Source organism: Heterodontus francisci, chromosome 19 (assembly GCF_036365525.1).
Source record: "Heterodontus francisci isolate sHetFra1 chromosome 19, sHetFra1.hap1, whole genome shotgun sequence".
NCBI classification, from domain to species: domain Eukaryota; kingdom Metazoa; phylum Chordata; class Chondrichthyes; order Heterodontiformes; family Heterodontidae; genus Heterodontus; species Heterodontus francisci.
This window is the reverse complement of record NC_090389.1, coordinates 50,198,261-50,215,590: the sequence shown is the minus strand read 5'-3', so window position 1 is coordinate 50,215,590 and position 17,330 is coordinate 50,198,261. Positions and strand designations below refer to the sequence as shown.

The 17,330-nt window shown below is 42.5% G+C and overlaps 1 protein-coding gene across 5 annotated transcripts in view; it reads right to left on the bottom strand.

The window, feature by feature from the left end:
* Positions 1–17,330, bottom strand: part of cadpsa (Ca2+-dependent activator protein for secretion a) — a 593,453-nt gene that overhangs the window by 367,343 nt on the left and 208,780 nt on the right. For all 5 annotated transcript variants that reach the window (XM_068051590.1, XM_068051591.1, XM_068051593.1 and 2 more), the window contains exon 4: positions 8,309–8,389. In XM_068051590.1, the coding sequence (XP_067907691.1) occupies positions 8,309–8,389 (81 nt within the window). The remainder of the gene's footprint in view (positions 1–8,308; positions 8,390–17,330) is intronic.

Here is a 17,330-nt window from a genome sequence, read left to right as displayed (position 1 = left end):
TCAATAATTATAAAGATGCTATACACTAACTCATGAGTATTTACATGTTGAATTGTATGCTTCTTCACAGGTTGGAATGAAATGGAAAAAATCTAAAATGGGAAAAATTATAAATTGAGGCATAGAGTACAAAAGCAAGGAAGTTATGATGAACCTTTATAAAACACGAGTTTGGTGTCCACTGGGGTATTGCGTCCAATTCTGGCACCACACTTCAGGAAGGATGTGAAGACTTTAGAGAGGGTGCAGAAAGGATTCCAGGGATAAGGAACTTCATTACATGAATAGATTGGAGAATCTGGGGTTATTCTCCATAGCGGAGAAGGTTGAGAGGAGATTTGACAGAGGTGTTCAAAATCATGAGGGGTTCTAGACAGAGTAGATAGAGAGAAACTGTTCCCATTAGCAGAAGGGTTCAGAACCAGAGGACACAGATTTAAAGTGACAGGCAAAAGAAACAAAGGCGACAGGAGGAAAACTGTTTTACGCAATGAGTGATCAAGATCTGGAATGCATTGCCTGAGAATGTGGTGGAGGCAGAAATCATGGCTTTCAAAAGGGAATTGGATAAACACCTGAGGGAAAAAAAATTGCAGGGCTACTGGGAAAGGGCGGGATGTGGGACTGGTTAAATTGTTCTTGCATGAACTCAGCAGGCTGACTGGCCTCTTTCTGTGCTATAACTGTTCTTAGATTCTACATTGCGTTGTTAATTCCAGAGTGAGATGAAGCTAATTTATCACCCTTGATAGGAAGTTAGGGTGAAGATTGGCTTACTGTAACATTCAACAACATAGACATATCAGCTATTGAGATATATAGATCATACACTATTGAGACTGCCCAACCTAAAACAATCAGAGACACATGACCAAAATCAGGTACTTTCAAATATTCCAGATCTTTAAAAATTTGTTTTGTGAGCAACACTGACAAGACCACATTTATTGCCCACCCATAGTTGCCCTGAGAACATGGCAGTGGGCCTTCACACTGAACAGCTACAGTCCTTGTGGCAATGGTGAACTTCGTGACGATTGCTTACAACTAATGGCTTGCTCGGCTTCTTCAGACAGCATTAAAGGTCAATGGACTGGAGTCACATGTAGGGCAAACTGAGCAGGGGTTACAGGCTTCCTCCTCAGAAGGAGGTTACTGAACTAGTTGGATTTTTACAACAATTTGGGAGCTGATGCTAGCCCACAGATTCCCAGATTTATTGAATTTATTTCACAATTTGCCATGGTGAGATTTGAACTCATCACTGCTCATCCAGGACCACAACTAGGCTGTCAATGTATATTTTTTTGTGCAGGATATAGGATTATGGTTATAGTTAGGGCCCTAACAAATTCACAGCTGTGAGAAAAACCATTATAGCCACCGATCGAGGCTGCCAGTTGCTGCCCTCTATCACCCATCAAGATGCATGGATTATACCTTGGGCCTACCAAATTCACAGTCAAAGTTTACAAATTTCATGGTCTTAGCATTTTAAGAATCATGAATTTCATGATTTCATGTATTTAAATCGTAAATTTCACATTGTCACAACAAGCCATGAAAATGATCTATTTAAAACAAAAATGAATGAGAGGTTTCTGATTTCAAATGGCATTTATTGAATACTCAGAATCTATCGTAGAAAGCTGACTATAAACAAGTCACATTCTTTATTCACTGAAGTCAGTGGTTGAATGTGAGCATGGAGACTCACATGCATTAATCTGAGACTTCATCTCCTCACAATGTGTAGCAAAGACCTTCACTAGGTAGTCCTTTCCTAGTTTATTTGCACTTGGCAAGCAACCACCATTTTACACATTACGTTGAATGAATACCTGCAGCTTTGGGTGATCATGTTTTTCCAATGGTATGTTGACACCTGCAAAAGCATCCACAAGTTCCATTGTAACCAGCTGATGATTTCCTGAGCTCTGTCGACTTCTTAAAAAGAGAGCCATGAAATCTCAGGTCTTATTGAGTCCTCTGTGAAGTCTCGGGTCCTCCGTAAAATTGGCCATTTTGTGAACTTCTTGCGTTTTATTCATTGACACAGGGTTCACCTCGCTGATTGCTGGGCATGTTGTGAACATTGTGCATTTTAGTGATTTGACACCAGGCTCAACTCGCTGATTGATAGATGAGGGAGGCCTTCTGGTGCAGTTTTGAAAGAAATAGTCTCAAGTATTAGCAGACAAGTCAGAGTGCCTGAATGTGCAAATCAAAAATGGCCACAACCATTACTGCAGCACATCGATTGAAGCCAAATTCTGCATGCCAATGATGGTATACAGTTTTGTACAAACTGCAATGTTTCATTGGATCACACATGGCGGGCAACAGTTCAACGTCACTTAGAGCCCAAAAGCCATCAAAGCAAAAAGAGAGTATCTGATACCACACTGCTGGGAAATGAATATGTAAAAATGAAAGCAACAATTTCATCTCTTTTTAGAAGTCGACAGACAGCTCAGGAAATCATCAGTTGGTTACAATGGAACTTGTGGATGCTTTTGCAGGTGTCAACATACCATTGGAAAAATAGGACTGAGATGAGGAGAAATTTCTTCACCCAAAGAGTGGTGAGCCTGTGGAATTCACTACCACAGAAAGCAGTTGAGGCCAAAACATTGTATGTTTTCAAGAAGGAGTTTGATATAGCTCTTGGGGCAAAAGGGATCAAAGGATATGGGGGGAAAGCGGGAACTGGTTACTGAGTTGGATCAGCCAGGATCAGAGTGAATGGCGGAACAGGCTTGAAGGGCGGAATGGCCTACTCCTGCTCCTATTTTCTATGTTTCTATGATCACCCAAAGCTACAGGTATTCATTCAACGTAATGTGCAAAATGGTGGTAGCTTGCCAAGTGCAGATAAACTAGGACAGGACTACCTAGTGGAGGTCTTTGCTACACATTGTGAGGATATGAAGTCTCAGATTAATGCATGTGAGTCTCCATGCTCACATTCAACCACTGACTCAGTGAGTAAAGAATGTGACCTGTTTATATAATAAAAGCGAAATACTGCGGATGCTTGAAATCTGAAATAAAAACAAGAGATGCTGGAAATACTCAGCAGGTCTGGCAGCATCTGTGGAGAGAGAAGCAGAGTTAACGTTTCAGGTCAATGACCCTTCTCCAGAACGAGCAAATACCTGTTTATAGTTAGCTTTTTACGATAGTTTCTGAGTATTCAATAAATGCCATTTGAAATCAGAAACCTCATCTTTTTTTGTTTTAAACAGATCATTTTCATTGCTTGTTGTGACAATGTGAAATTTACAATTTAAATGTGTGAAGTCATGAAATTCATGATTCTTAAAATACTATGACCATGAAATTTGTAAAATTTGACCGTGAATTTGGTAGGGCCCGAGGTATAATCCATGCATCTGTGATGGGTGATGAAGGGCAGCAACTGGCAGCTTCAATCAGTGGCTATAACGGTTACCAATTAGTGAAAATGCAGTACTGGCGTTGAATTTCTGTGAGGGTCAGCAAATCATCCACTATAACATGGGTGGAAGCTGCGCAGAAACCCAGGAGAAAGGACATAGGGTTTCTGCGGACCTTCCACAGAGGTCACAGTGGACAATCAGGAGAACCCCAATAGAAATTCAGTTCCTTAGAGGACCACAAATGCATATAACATTTCTAAAAACTGACTTTATTATGAATTGTGGTACTTGATTGCTGACAACAGAAACATATTTAGACTTGGCATGGGAAGATTTTCTTCTGAGCTGAACCCGAAGGAAACACTTCCTTTATTTAGTGGCTAACTCCTCCCTGTAGAAGTACAGCTGGGAATGGAAAGAGGATGACTTGTGGTCCTGCTTGTACTTTTTGATCTCAACAACTGCAATTTTCAAGACTATCCATCTTTAACGATGTGCTTAAAAAAAATTGTTACCTTTATTTGCTTTCCCAATGGGATCTGACAGAACAATTACATAACAAGTGGTAGACTGGAAGAAAGCAATAGATATAAATGTTGTTTAGCGGAATGGCCTTCCTGCAGGTGATGATAAATTAGAAATCTGGGCTTGACATAAATCAAAAAAGTTATGTTTAGTTTTAAATCAAACAGAAACTCAAAAACATTAAAGAAGCCACAGCCTGGGAATGGAAGGAATACATCTGAGAACGTGCTCAAGCCGATTGGAGAAAAATAACCCAGTTTGGCAATGGTGAGGAGAAGGACTGGTCTTATAAATGAGAAAAAAAAGTGCTCTTTTGGCACTTGCTAAGTAGCCTGTAAAGAAACACTAATCATCATTGGATTGGCTACTTAACCCAGAATATATGTTAAATGAAGAAGAAACTGCAATCATTGTAAATGTACATTGCAGATACTCAGAACAGTGTTTTAAAAGAAAACACATTCCTAGAAATCCCAAAGCATGTTTATCATAATTTCAGGGCATAATCTGGAAAAGTCACGTTTTCCAGCAGCAAAATGGAGGGGTGGGGGAGGGATGGAGGTGGGGGAGGGGGAACCATTTGCATGAGGTTTCAACTCCAGAAATGATTGTCACCCAAATTCTCTCAGGCTTTTTTGCCCTTCCTGCAATTCGCCTGCCTGAATCAGCTCATTTACATCTTTTTTTTTTAGAGATACAGCACTGAAACAGGCCCTTCGGCCCACCGAGTCTGTGCCGAACATCAACCACCCATTTATACTAATCCTACACTAATCCCATATTCCTACCAAACATCCCCACCTGTCCCTATATTTCCCTACCACCTACCTATACTAGTGACAATTTATAATGGCCAATTTACCTATCAACCTGCAAGTCTTTTGGCTTGTGGGAGGAAACCGGAGGCACCCGGAGAAAACCCACGCAGACACAGGGAGAACTTGCAAACTCCACACAGACAGTACCCGGAATCGAACCCGGGTCGCTGGAGCTGTGAGGCTGCGGTGCTAACCACTGCGCCACTGTGCCGCCCTATTGTAACGAGGGGCAGTGCTTCTGCAGCTCTGTTTCCTGCTTTTATATATGCAATGTATTTGGCGTTAGGTTCGACCCAATATCACTGTACGTGGAATACAGCATACCTTTATCAGGTAACTGGCATACTCTACCAGAGAGCCTTCATCTCAGCCTCTTCTGAATAGGTGCCAAAAACATCCACACCTCATTCTTCCCTCTACAGCTTCCAACCTCATAGTCCCGCAACCCCGGACAGCCCGTTTCTACCTCCTTCCCAAAATCCACAAACAGGACTGTCCCGGCAGACCCATTGTGTCAGCCTGCTCCTGCCCCACTGAACTTATTTCTTCCTATCTTGACTCTATCTTTTCTCCACTGGTCCAGTCTCTTCCCACCTACATCCGTGACTCTTCTGACACCCTACGTCATGATGACAATTTCCAGTTTCCTGGCCCCAACCGCCTTCTCTTCACCTTGGATGTCCAATCTCTCTACACCTCCATCCCCCACCAGAAAGGTTTGAGGGCTCTCCGCTTCTTCCTTGAACAGAGGCCAAACCAGTCCCCATCCACCACCACTACAACACTGCCATCTACCCGACAATGTGGAAAATTGCCCAGGTATGTTCTGTACACAAAAAGCAGGACAAGTCCAACCCGGCCAATTACCACCCCATCAGCCTACTCTCGATCATCAGTAAAGTGATGGAAGGTGTCATCAACAGTGCCATCAAGCAGCATTTGCTTAGCAATAACCTGCTCAGTGACGCTCAGTTTGGGTTCCGCCAGGGCCACTCAGCTCCTGACCTCATTACAGCCTTGGTTCAAACATGGACAAAAGAGCTGTACTCAAGAGGTGAGGTGAGAGTGACTGCCCTTGACATCAAGGCAGCATTTGACCGAGTATGGCAACAAGGAGCCCTAGCAAAACTGAGGTCAATGGGAATCAGGGGGAAAACCATCCGCTGGCTGGAGTCATACCTAGCGCAAAGGAAGATGGTTGTGTTTGTTGGAGGTCAATCATCTGAGCTCCAGGACATCACTGCAGGAGTTCCTCAGGGTAGTGTCCTAGGCCCAACCATCTTCAGCTGCTTCATCAATGACCTTCCGTCAATCATAAGCTCAGAAGTGGGGATGTTCGCTGATGATTGCACAAGGTTCAGCACCATTCGTGACTCCTCAAATACTGAAGCAGTCCTTGTAAAATGCAGCACGACCTGGACAATATCCAGGCTTAGGCTGATAAGTGGCAAGTAACATTCGTGCCACACAAGTGCCAGGCAATGACCATCTCCAACAAGAGAGAATCAAACCATCTCCCATTGACATTCAACGGCATTACCATCGCTGAATCCCCCACTATCAACATCCTAGGGGCTACCATTGACCAGAAACTGAACTGGAGTAGCCATATAAATACCGTGGCTACAAGAGCAGGTCAGAGGCTAGGAATCATGAGGCGAGTAACTCATCTCCTGACTCCCCAAAGCCTGTCCACCATCTACAAGGCACAAGTTAGGAGTGTGATGGAATACTCTCCACTTGCCTGGATGGGTGCAGCTCCAACAACACTGAAGAAGCTCGACACCATCCAGGACAAAGCAGCCCGATTGATTGGCACCCCATGTATAAACATTCACTCCCTCCACCACCGACGCACAGTGGCAGCAGTATGTACCATCTACAAGATGCACTGCAGCAATGCACCAAGGCTCCTTAGACAGCACTTTCCAAACCCGCGACTTCTACCAACTAGAAGGACAAGGGCAGCAAATACATGGGAACACCACCACCTGCAAGTTCCCCTCCAAGTCACACACCATCCTGACTTGGAACTATATCACCGTTCCTTCACTGTCGCTGGGTCAAGATCCTGGAACTCCTTTCCTAACAGCACTGTGGGTATACCTACCCCAAATAGACTGCAGCGGTTCAAGAAGGCAGCTCACCACCACCTTCTCGAGGGCAATTAGGGATGGGCAATAAATGCTGGCATAGTCAGTGATGCCCACATCCCATGAATGAATAATAAAAAAAAACCCACCCTCCTCCGCCTGGCTGAACTTGTTCTCACATTGAACAACTTCTCCTTCAACCCCACTCACTTCGTTCAAGTAAAAGGTGTTGCTATGGGTACCCGCCATGGGTCCTAGTTATGCCTGTCTTTTTGTGACATATGTCGAACATTCCTTGTTCCAGTCCTACTCAGACCCCTCCCCCAACTCTTTTTCTGGTATATTGATGACTGTATCGGTGCCATTTCCTGCTCCCGCCCCAAACTGGAAAACTTTATCAACTTTGCTTCTAATTTCTACCCTTCTCTCACCTTTACATGGTCCATCTCTGACACTTCCCTTCCCTTCCTCGACTTCTCTGTCTCCATCTCTGGGGATAGGCTGTCTACTAATATCCATTTTTAGCCTACCGACTCCCACAGCTACCTCGACTACATTTCTTCACACTCTACCTCCTGTAAGGACTCCATTCCATTCTCCCAGTTTCTCCAACTCCGTTGCATCTGCTCTGATGATGCTGCCTTCCATGACAGCGCTTCTGATATGTCTTCCTTTTTCCTCAACCGAGGATTCCCCCCCACTGTGGTTGACAGGGCCCTCAACCGTGTCCGGCTCATTTCACGCACCTCTACCCTCACCCCTTCCCCTCCCTCCCAGAACCGCGACAGGGTTCCCCTTGTCCTCACTTTCCACCCCATCAGCCTCCACCATTTCCACCACCTCCAGCGTGATGCCACTACCAAACGCATCTTCCCCTCCCTTCCTGTCAGCGTTCCGAAGGGATCGTTCCCTCCGCGACACCCTGGTCCACTCCTCCATTACCCCCACCACCTCGTCCCCTTCCCATGGCACCTTCCCCTGCAAACGCATATAATTAGGCACAAGCTATTTTTACTCAGGTTGAAATCGTGCTGTAGCTCGACAAAGAAAATAAAGGTTCGCCATTAACAGTTACATTTTAACAGTTAGATTATATAATCGTTCTCAGCATGCATTTATTTCTCCTGGATGTCTCTGAAACCATGATATGTTTGCAGTGCATTCACCAGAAACCACTCAAGAAATAAATCTAGACAGTGTAGACAGTAAACTCTACTAAGTGATATAACTTGCTGTAGAGTCAATTATTTGCTCAGGATAATTGCCAGTGGCAGAATCACAGTTTTTAAACTTTTGTGCTTTACAGAAATCAGTCGACAGAATTTCCATGTTTCACTAAAATTCAACTGAGATGAAAAGTAAATTGCTTACTATTTCTCAAATGAAAATGTAAAAAGAGCAGATGGAGTAAAACATAGTGCAAATAATGGAGCAGAAATCTGTTGGTGTTTTGTGCTGTATTTTTACTCACCCTTGCTATTTGATCTGCCATCTGAAGACGCCCATCCAGCTCCCGTCTGATTTGAGCTGCCTGCTCATCTGGGTTATCAAGCTGTAAATGCAAAAGAACAATTTTAAATTTAGTATAGATTCACTGTCACTGCTGTGAAACAGAAGGAAATTAGGGCCCACAGACAAGAACCTGGGCTCATTAGCATCAGTTGTTTTGAGCAGTACAAGTCACCTTAGAGCTCCAAAATGGCATGTGCTTTGCACGTGCACACTTCTGGGGCAAATTGCGTCAGATGCAAGTGTTAGTGCACATGCAATTATCTGCAATAAGTATGCAGAGCATCATGACACCAATCAGTGTGTAATGCTGATCTGATGCCAGCAGTGCCATTTTGAAGTTCAACACTCCAACCAACACTCTCTCTTAACCTGGCATAGCTGAACAGATGTTCAACAGCAGGAAGGGCACTCAGGGGCACAACGCACACCAACATATGCGTGCACATCAAGCATACAATGAAAGCCTTGCTGCCACACAAAATGCAATACAGCAGGATATTGGTGCGTTGAAACAGCACTTCCAATCTGCTCTGGAGGAGCCCTGCAGGGCCTGGCGGAGCAAGTGTCAAGATTTGTTTGTGCTGGTCTGCTGCAGGCTGCACAACCTCTTCATCATGAGGGAACAGCCCTTGCCACCAGCTACATGGTGAGCAGCTGAGGAGCTGTCGGAAACCTAGACAGCACCCTTCTGCCTGGAATGCCCATGACGACCTCACTTGAGTGCAATACCTGTAACTTCAACCCCAATTCTCTGTTCATCAATAGGCCCACACCTCAACTTGACTCTGTGATTAACCATCAGATCAGTTCCTTGGCCACAATGCAAAAAAAAAACTACCACAAAATAAACATCCCAAACCAAAACTTATAAGCAAAATCATACATGTTGCATAGTAAAGTCAACTAATGCCCCTTGTCCATTCGCTTAGTGCCTGCCTTCCGTGTGCCTTTGCCTGTCTTAGTGCTCCTACACAGTGCTATCCCAGTGGCTGTACCATGGCTGATGGAAGGCTGCTGACTTTCAGTGAGAGAGAGTGCAGATGGCCTTGGAGGATGACCTTAAACAGCCCAGTTGCGGACTGCACCATCTAGGCAAGGGCAGCAGTAGTCTAGGGTGGCTGGCTGACAGGCAACAGCAAGGGCATTGGCGAAGTGACAGGGGTTAAGGATGAATGCTACCTCCATGGAGCCACTGCACTCCCCTGTGCTGCAGTGCCTCAGCAATCCTCACTGGAGGACTGATTGCTCGGATTGTTTTGATAGCTGCAAGTTCTTTTGCACAGTGTAATCCACAGTCATGATGACAGCAGTCTGACCTTGTATGACTTCAGATTGAGCTTCCACTGCAGCACTGAGATGTTGGGTGGTTACTGCTTGTGTTGCAATGGAAGCTGAGACATCGGCCATCAGAAACGGCATCACAGTTTGGTCTACAAGTGTGCTGATGGAGTTGGCCACCACTTTTGTGCTGGAAAGGATGTGCTCCAAGCTCTAAAAAGCCCTGTGACTCCTCCATGATCCTTGACATTGACCTCAGGTTTTCTGGCAGGCTTCCCATGCACCAAACATTTTGTTGTGCAGACCCATCAGTGTTTTTCTGTGAGTTGCCCCATCAAAATCTTCTCCTGAGCCCTCTGCAGAAGAAAGCTCTGGCGAGCTGGCACCTGTGCTATCCTTGCCCCCTGCCCTGGCTGCAGCCCACTTGAGCGCAGTATCTCACCATGTGCAGATCCTGCCTCTAATCTCTCTGCTAAATTACACATAGTGTGAAATCAAGCAACGCTGCTGTGTCTTCATAATCAGTCTCTTCTTGGTGTTCCTCCACTGCCTGGCCAGGTCGCCTGGAGGGCTTCCTTTCCCTTGTGGATACAGAACATCTCTCCTTTCCACCTCCTCCATCAAGATCTCCAGTGCCACTTAGAGCCCACTTTCCCCTGTTGTGCCACTCCTCACCCTTAACCAAGTCAGATTCTTTTCCACCACAACTCCCAGCATCTGCTCCAGCCAAAATGCACCTCCCCTTTAAGCAATGCAGATTAGCTTTAAGTAGTACGAGCCACTCACAATATTGACCCCCTGCTAATGCATCCAGCTAAAGAACAGCGTGGTTAGTGCTAGCTGGAGACCATTCCAATGAGCAGGTGACACAAAGTTGGCCTGCTGCCTGCACTGCAATCAACAGACTGGGGTTATCATGCATTGCAATAACTGCAGCCCTTTTTGAGGGCTATCGAATTTAGTCACCCATGAATGGTCACTGTTAATGGTCACTGTTGAATCACATTTTGTATGCAATGCTGCCTGCTATGCCTAACCTGACCTGTCTGCCCTTACACCATCAGTACATGAGTAGGCATAAATGTTAAAAAGAAGTTTCCGTAACATTTCAAGATCCACAGTCATTCCTCTTATGATTCACTGGTTGAGAAATATGGTATTATGCAGAATTTAGTAAAAGCTATGGAAATGTTTTTCTTTGTTGTATTATGCATTCATATTCAATCATTTATGATCCAGTATTATATTTTTCATTACAAGGACTATTTCCTACATGGATGAGCTAACAGTTTCCAGTTATTTCCTGACATATTAAAATGCAGGGAACAGCTTTTTCCAAGGGTAAGAATGTAATCTTGGACCAGCTGTGCTGTATCTGCCTCAAGCTCCAGTGCCAGAGATTAAGTATTTATCAATGCAAAGGGCTTAGTTTTTTCTCGATTAACACGTTGGAAATCAGCATGACTCAGCTATAGCAGAGGAAGGAAAGAGAAAATGGAGCATACATTTGGCTCCAGCTTGTCTCAAGTCTGTGGCATTGAGACTTGGTGTAGAGTGCTGTCACTGAGCCCCTATGTGACTAAGCCAAGAGAGAAACTAAATTAAATTTTGTGAGGCAGAGTTTCTGCTTAGGGAGGAATCCGCGACTACAGCGCAAATTGTGCCAGTTTTGGAAATGCTTCCCCGCCTCTCCTCCCTGCCCCAGATTTCCGCTCAAATATATTTGTATATAGGCTAAAGAAAATCTGTTCTAAGCCAACATCACTGGACAGCACTTTAAAATGTAATGTTTCAATCTAGTTTTTAAATAATGTTCCTTCAAATATTTAAGAGTGGTAACTTGGTGGAGTTTGATTAAAACAGCAGAAAATTGATTTATCACAAAAAATAAGCAATTTAAACCAGTGTCAATCCACCATCTCTGAGCAACATGATATAAATTACTGAAATGCACTTTTTAAAAATAACAATTTTATAGTTACATTGAGGTGCAGTTGTCGGTTTCTTAGTAAATTAAAACAAAATTTATATTCAAAACCTTTTAAAGCTTACCTTTTACTGTCCTTGGGCCCCAAAATCCAGCTTAATTTTTAAAGCCTTCTTGAAAGTTTGCAAATGAGCGCATTTCGCGGAAACTCCCAATAGTGATTAATTCACTGTGGGGGCATGGCCTGCTTTGTGGGTAGGGCCTTCTTCTAGCGCCATGCATTTAAAACTAGCACAAAAGATCACAGAAACTTGAGTTGCACTGTATACAAAATACGCTTAAAATTCCCCAATCTTTTGTCGGTTATGCTAATCTGTGCCGAAAAAACTAAGCAGAAAGCCCATGCCTAGATTTTTTTTTAGTTTAAAAGTTTAAAATGGATATTATTAAAATATCCTGAGAAAAAAATTCCAATCTTCTGCTCAAGAATGAAAATTACATCAATCATTTCCCATTGTCAAAGCACTAAAGGCTGTTTTTTGTATTGAACTTGCAACTATTCTCACCCATCTTTCACAGGGCATCATTATTCATGTTTTCTCTGCTGAAGGTGTGAGTGATGCAGAATGATGAAGCACTGATGCCTTATATTTGTACTTCAAACAAATATGTTGTTTGCTACAATCTTAACACAAAAGACATATTTATTTGTTTTGCATAATAATATTTATCAAATATCTCAAAGGGCAATTCTTTTAGTTTTATTGATGTTAGCAGTGACTTCTTCATCGGAATTGGATGAAAGACATTTGCAGCCAGGGTGATTGATATACCAGTCACTTGAAGACAACTTGCTCTATTAAATGCATAATGTTCCCCTACAAAACCAGTTGGCCTGGCCCTGCTACTACATGGTATTTCCTCAGACAAGCTGCATTGGCCAGATGTAGCGATGCCCCAAAAGACAACTGCGCCATCCATTGCTCATACCACGCGCCCTCTCCCCCACACACCCCCGCCCCACATCCCCAAATGTTAGCACATGATAATGATCTTCTAGCTGTTGATAGAGATGAACTGTTAGAAGATCCTTCTCCTGGAGAGGTGACACACAGCTGCAGGCCTGAGAGTCCTGCAACTGTTCCATACTTTCTGGGTTAGGGCATTTGGGCAATGTTGGATTGCTCCTGGGCCATGCTAATAGCTCAGGCAGGAAATCCTGGACTTAACAGTGGGAGACAACTTTGGGTGTCCTGCTCCTGTCTAGGGGTGTCGAGGGGCAGGAAAATCTGTCCTTTATTTTTATATGCAGCTGCACTGTATTCAGTGAGGCCATTTCACCATCCACCCTATAACACTCCAAATAAATCAATCTATTGATTTAATAATAAAAGCCAGTAATGCAATACAACTGACACACAACAACAAGCATGAATATTTGGATCAGATTTAACTCAGTCTCACCCTTACAGGGAACAAAATATTAGGAGTTAGGAATAATTTATGAAGCTGATAATTGTCTAAATCTGTAGAATTTAATTTGTGAAAACATGAACTCAAACAAACTACACAGGGCAGCCAACCCACATAGTAAGCTTTACATACCATTAGGAATTCATTAAATGTGGCATCCAGAAATTGAACTTCTATGATGAGTAACTGCTTTTGTTTTCCTTTATTAGAACACAAAGTGGCAATGGTGTCAAGCTTACAAATTCCTAATAAAGTAGAATTGGTGAATGTATGAGCAAAATATTGAAAGATAGAGGCAAACTGGTGTTGAAGAAGTTTGAAGTCTAACACACTGCTAAGAGCTCACAAAAAACACATCAAACTGTCTGCAATTTGACCTTACAAACTAGTGTGTGTTCACTTCTCAAGCACAATTCTCTTTTATTGACTTGAATATTTAAATAATTGCAGCTTACAGGATTCCCTACCCACCCACTGGTACTGGGCCATTGCAACTTCCAAGAGCCACTGACTAATACCGCTGAGCACCTCCGCTTTTCTTTTTAACATTACAAAGCACTTGCTTTTTCTCTTTACCATTATAAAGAATTTGTTTTTCTCAACATCCCTATGATTCTTGATTATGCTTCTCTGCAAAAAGAAAAATTATTTGATCTTTTTAAACTGAAATTTTAAATGAACTTGTGCAGGTATATAATGCAAATATGGTCTGTGAACATAACCTAGGGCTGCTGTTTCCATATTCTAGGAGGAAAGGGTAATTGCAAAACTGGCTACAAAATGTGAATCCCCATTGCAATTCCAGACATCACATTCTGTCACCATGACAACATGTAGACAACCTTGTGCGCATGCTTGGAAATGAGGAACAGAACATCAATGATCTTCCATTTGTGTATCCAGAATATTTAGATCAAATATCTCTTAACAATATTCAGTTATTGATTATAACCTGCCTATATAGTGCCCTAAACATCTCAAAGCACTTCAAAGACACATATTAGAAGGGGTGATCAAAAGTTTGATCAAAAGGAGTTGGCTTTCAGGAAGATTTTAAAGGAGGAAAAGGAAGTGGAGAGGCAGAGGGATTTGGGAAGGGAATTCCAAAGCAGGGGGTCATAAGTAGATGGAGGTACAGCTTCCAAAAGTGGGGTGGAAAGAGAGTGTTATAAGAGGCCAAAGTCAGAGTAATGCAGAATTCTGGGACAGTTGTAGGGCTGGAGAAGGTTACAGAGAGGGGCCAGGCCATGAGCAGTTTAAACATGAGCATGAGAATTTTAAATTGGAGGTATCAGTAGAATGCAACAATAATTTAGAGTCTTGTTCTAATAAATAATTAATATCTTTACATACCTTTACATGCAATGTTAACAAGACTGGGATCTAATGACAAGAACTCTGATGTTCAAACCTCTCCTGATACTAAGCCTGTTCTAATTGTATAACTCTGCTCACTTCCTAGAAACTTCATATAGAATACTTAGCATTTTGTATAATTATAAAAAAAACTCTAATTTAAAGTGGCTTTTCCCTTTTAGATCAATTTATTTTTGCCTGAGGAGTCAGGTGACTGGCCAATAGGACTGTGAATTCACTGGTAGGTGATGCTGAGGGTAGCCTAGGTCATTCACCTACCAGTTTTAACTTACCTCCTTGTGGAAAAAGGGTCTATCGATTGTCTGGTTAAGAAATCCCTGCCCTTTAGGAAATCAGACATCCTGTTGTGCAATGTATTAGTTTTCCAAAATGGTGTCACCAAGCTACTGTAATCAATGCACTCATCTATTACCTTGTTAAAAAGGAATTAAAAAGGAATTGCCCCAATAGTTCAGTGGATAAGTAAATTACCTGGTCTAGTACTATGCAGTACAGAGCAGGTAGGTCACAGGTTCAATCCCTGGTCTGTGTAATATAAATCCAACTTTTCCAGGCTTAATACCAGTATGCATTTATAATTCTTTGTACAACTACATTGTGTCAACTTTGCTTAAATTTTGATAAATGACTGCATTCTTAGTGGCATGATCAGGGCAGAAATCTTGTACATGTTGACAAATGGCTCATTTGTTACTCATTTATTTCCTCAGGTCGTTCCATGTATTTCTTGGCGTTTCCATTTATAATACCCAACTGCATATTAGCTTTTTGTATCAAAGCCAATTTTTTTTACGTGCCAAACTTGTATCCATAGCTTTGAATCTTTGTGGTATGAGTTTGAGTTACAGTAAGTCTTACACAGCAGTATCCAAATGTTTCAATGTGTCATAAACACATTCCAAAAGGCATTCAATAAGTTGCCACACAAAAGGTTAATACGCAAGATAAGGGCTCATGGAGTTGGGAGCAACATATTAACATGGATGGAGGATTGGTTAATTGACAGGAAGCAAAGAGTAGGGATAAATGGGAAGTTCTCAAGTCAGCGGGCTGCAACTATTGAAGAACCAGTCAGAAGCAAGACTGGCTGAAAGAGTGACTCCTGTAGTATCTTCTTCCTCTTCCAAATCCATTCAACCCTAAAGCCCAACCACCCATTTGATAGTAACATTTAGTTCTTTGATTTATGTTGTTGAAATCAACTAATGCTTTCACATTCATAACTATCAATTTTATTATTGTGCATTTTCTAGACAGTACACTTTGCTGAATGCTTATTGTCACAATTTTATATGCCTTCTAATAAATGTCATACAATCATGTAATTATGGTGTATGTCTTCAGCTTTACAGTGAGAAAATTGCTAAGTTCAATAAACAAGAAATACCTCAGAGTAAGTGCAATGTTGATCTGGAAAGCAAGCAGAGATAACTGAATTGGCCCTGAGCCAGTCATTATATTTTTGGAACTTATAATTCTCTACAGTTTGGACTTGACATTATTCAGTGAGATTCTGTAAATTTCCTCAACTCTTTCCCATCAAGACAACAATCAACTTCACAGATCCAATCTATCGGGTTTATGGGAGTTATTTTGGACAAAAGGAGAAAACAGACGCTAAATAGCTGCTGTGTTAATAAGATACACCAATTGAAAGTCTGGTTTTAGCAGGCAATTTTGGTCCTAATTGCTGATTACCAAATCTGAACTTGCGTGGAGGTGCTAACTGGACCCTTGCAGGTTTATCAATCAAGTGCTGATTTTAGACACAATTTTCAAGGGACAATATATATGGGCTCCTCACACCCACTTCCACTGAAGGTGTGGAGTGTGCTGGTTGACACAATGCAGGATGTTTTAGGATGGCTCAGGGCCGAGTAATGACCAAGTGAGAGGGCACATGGCTTCTCGGACATGTAACTGGAGGCCCTGATGGCAGATGGCGTTAGATGCCCTGCTATATCAAAATCAGGACCATTAGCCCCAATTTTGCAAGCCAGACAAAAATGGAGTTTGCTGACCCATGGTGCAAGCACCAGCAGCTGAAGGATAGGTTGCATCAGTTCTGCAATGGGAATCCCTTTACTCAATTTGAATAGATTACAGGTGCAGGGAAAGCTTGTCTGAGAGATTGGCCTGTTGCACACTCGGCTGGGAAGTGCAAAATCTGGCAAGGGAGCAGCTTTTAAAGGACTATGGCTCACTATTAAACAGCAAAATATTTTCTTCAAGGAAAAATGAATTGCTTAGAATGACACAGCAGCGGACAACAGTACTCACTTTGATGTTGTAGAGTTAGGTGCAGAAAAAAGAGGTGGATCCTATTTAGGGCTAAAAGCCACTCTCCAGAAAAAATACAGGTGCCACTGAATGGAGAAAAGTTGGCCAACTAAATCAATGCAGTCATCGATCCCTGGCTGCAAATAAGGAAGATGTTTGCAGGTATGCTAGTGCCAGAGGACTGGAAAATTGCAAATGTTACCCCTTTGTTCAAAAAAAAAGGATGCAAAGATAAACCCAGAAACTATAGGCCAGTCAGTTTAACCTCAGTGCTGGGAAAGCTTTTAGCAATGATAGACCAGGGCAAAATTAACAGTTACTAGGACAAGTGCAAATTAATTAAGGAAAGCGAGCACCTATTTGTTGAAGGTAAATTGTGTTTAACCAACTTGACAGAGTTTTTCGATGAAGTAACAGAGTGGGCTCTGATGAAAGATCACAGACCTGAAACATTAACTCTGTTTCTATCTCCACAGATGCTGCTAGACCTGCTGAGTATTTACAGCACTTTCTGTTTTTAGAACAGAGAGGGATGATGAGGGTAATGCAGTTGATGTGGTGTACAGGCACTTCCGAAAGGTATTTGATAATGTGCCAGATAATAGACTTTCCAGCATAGTTGAAGCTCATGGAATAAAAGGGACAG